General features: G+C 46.1%; 1 protein-coding gene across 1 annotated transcript; it reads right to left on the reverse strand.

Moving 5' to 3' along the window:
• Positions 1-547: 547 nt before the first annotated feature.
• On the reverse strand, positions 548-1,208 carry FOMMEDRAFT_151217 (uncharacterized protein; the record flags this gene model as incomplete). The annotated part of the gene is made up of 2 exons (XM_007262268.1): positions 548-1,044; positions 1,112-1,208. 2 exons carry the CDS (start codon positions 1,206-1,208, stop codon positions 548-550), a joined length of 594 nt encoding a protein of 197 aa, XP_007262330.1.
• Between the last annotated feature and the right edge of the window lie 785 nt (positions 1,209-1,993).

Below are 1,993 nucleotides of genomic sequence, written 5' to 3' on the forward strand. Positions count from 1 at the left end.
TCCCTAGTAATCCCCTAAGGTTTCAACAACACTGGACTGTACTATATTAACATGACTGTTAGTCAGGAAAGCTTCTTTGAGTCTAATCCTTACAATGTCTGATAATGTTAGCAGACAATCTTTTTTGTAGTAAATACAATATCCTTAATCATTATATGCATTACTACTAGTTCTACATTTCATACTGATCTCAACTTCATCACTGTTTATACTGTTATACACAGTCAGACTATACAAGTATAAAACTGGTTGGCTGCTATTACAGTATTGCATGCACTGTCTCAAAATTATACTGTCTGTGAGTGAAAGCCAAATTCCTCCTAAATCTAACAATGCCTGCAAATATTACAACAAAATATTGATTCGTTAAAAAGGTGTACAAAATTTGAGGAGGCTACAAGCAAGAAGAAATTCTGTACAAAATCAGTGTTCAAGCGAAAGCATGAAGACAAAATTGTTAGTACAAAAAAAATTCTTATTCCACAACAACAGCAAGGCACAACAGTGAAAGCAAAATTCAAAAGTGTAAAAATAACAGTAAGTTGAATCAGAGCAAAAGTGTGCCAATGATTATACTGAAGAAGGAACCCAAGACTGTGCCCAGCAACCCAGAACTACTGAGAGTAAGCTGATGGAGACCTGGAGCAGCAGCGTTACTAGTCGATACTGGTACAATAGAACGAGTCGAGGTCACAGTAGCAGACGCGCTTGCTGGTCCAGTACTCGTAGCAGGCGGGACAGTAAGTGTCAAGCTTGTCAACGAGCTCGACGTCGAAGTGGATGCCTCCGTGGTATTTCCTGAGTTCGTACCCGACGAGACGGGCAAAGTCGAAGTGACTATGGATGTGATAGGAGGTTGAGAGAAGGTTGTGGTGAAGGTTGTTAGTGATGCGCTGCCGGAACTGGTTGTGCTTATTGGGCCCGGTGGGAGGGAAAGCGAAGAGTGGCCGATGGTTTCGGTCGGTGAGCCCGAAAGCGGTGATGACACTGTTGCTGTTGTCGTTGCGATTGTGCTTGACGCTGTATCAGGCGATGAAGTGGTCGCTGGAGAGGAAAAGGATAAATAAGTAAGTAAGCCTGTTTGTTGTACAAAGGAGGAGAAAGAGCGAACTCGTTGTCCCGCCTTGACGTTTCATCTCCACACGTGCGTCGGCGCTTCCTAGTGCTAACGCGACGAATAACAAGATCGCAACCATCCAACGCGCCATATTTGCAGCCTACAACGACCTCAAACTTGCTGTAGAAGAGTCGTGTAGAGACGGAAGAAGGGGGAGGGAAGGGATGATGGTTGAGAAGCAACGAGAGGTGTTGGGTATGGCGCGTGAGCAGAACGCAGGTGTCAATTTTCGCTTCGCGAAGTATTCATTTCTATTTATTTCTGCATCCCACTAGTGCTTGACCGTGTGCTCCATCGGTCATTCTTCACCGGCTCCTCGGGTGCACTTGGAATCTGCGGTATGGGCATGACCAACTTGGGTCGATAGGAACTGTTGGTTGCAAGACAGGTATGGGTTGTACTGCCACTCTGCTGCCTGCTGCTCTGCCACAAGGTACTCGAGATGACCAGCCAGATTAGAATTTAGCTTTAGCGTCATACACAAACTAGCTACCCCTCCGATGCTCTAATAAAAGAATGCTCGTGCTTCCGTTCATACCTCTGTACCTTGCCTCGAAATTATTCTCTTCTAGGCTTCTTTTTCTCAGCGCACAACTGGAACACTCGACTCATGGCTACCATCTGTTCTGTGCCATCCCAACTCTTGCCTAGGAGGTGATGACCTGTACGAATTAATCTGCCTAACGCACCGTGTCCATGTTGCCAACAAAAGTGGCCGTGCCTAACAATAATTTGGCGGAGAACTTCCTTAATATTGTCCCGTCTTCAACGAGCACGCGCCACGTATCACCTGCCCACTAGATCTACCCTCTCTGTGCTTCTCCCTTCCCTACGACCATGCCTCTCGTTCTTCTTGCTGCTGCGCTTTCCTCTCGG

The sequence above is a fragment of the Fomitiporia mediterranea genome, assembly GCF_000271605.1.
Source record: "Fomitiporia mediterranea MF3/22 unplaced genomic scaffold FOMMEscaffold_1, whole genome shotgun sequence".
NCBI lineage: Eukaryota > Fungi > Basidiomycota > Agaricomycetes > Hymenochaetales > Hymenochaetaceae > Fomitiporia > Fomitiporia mediterranea.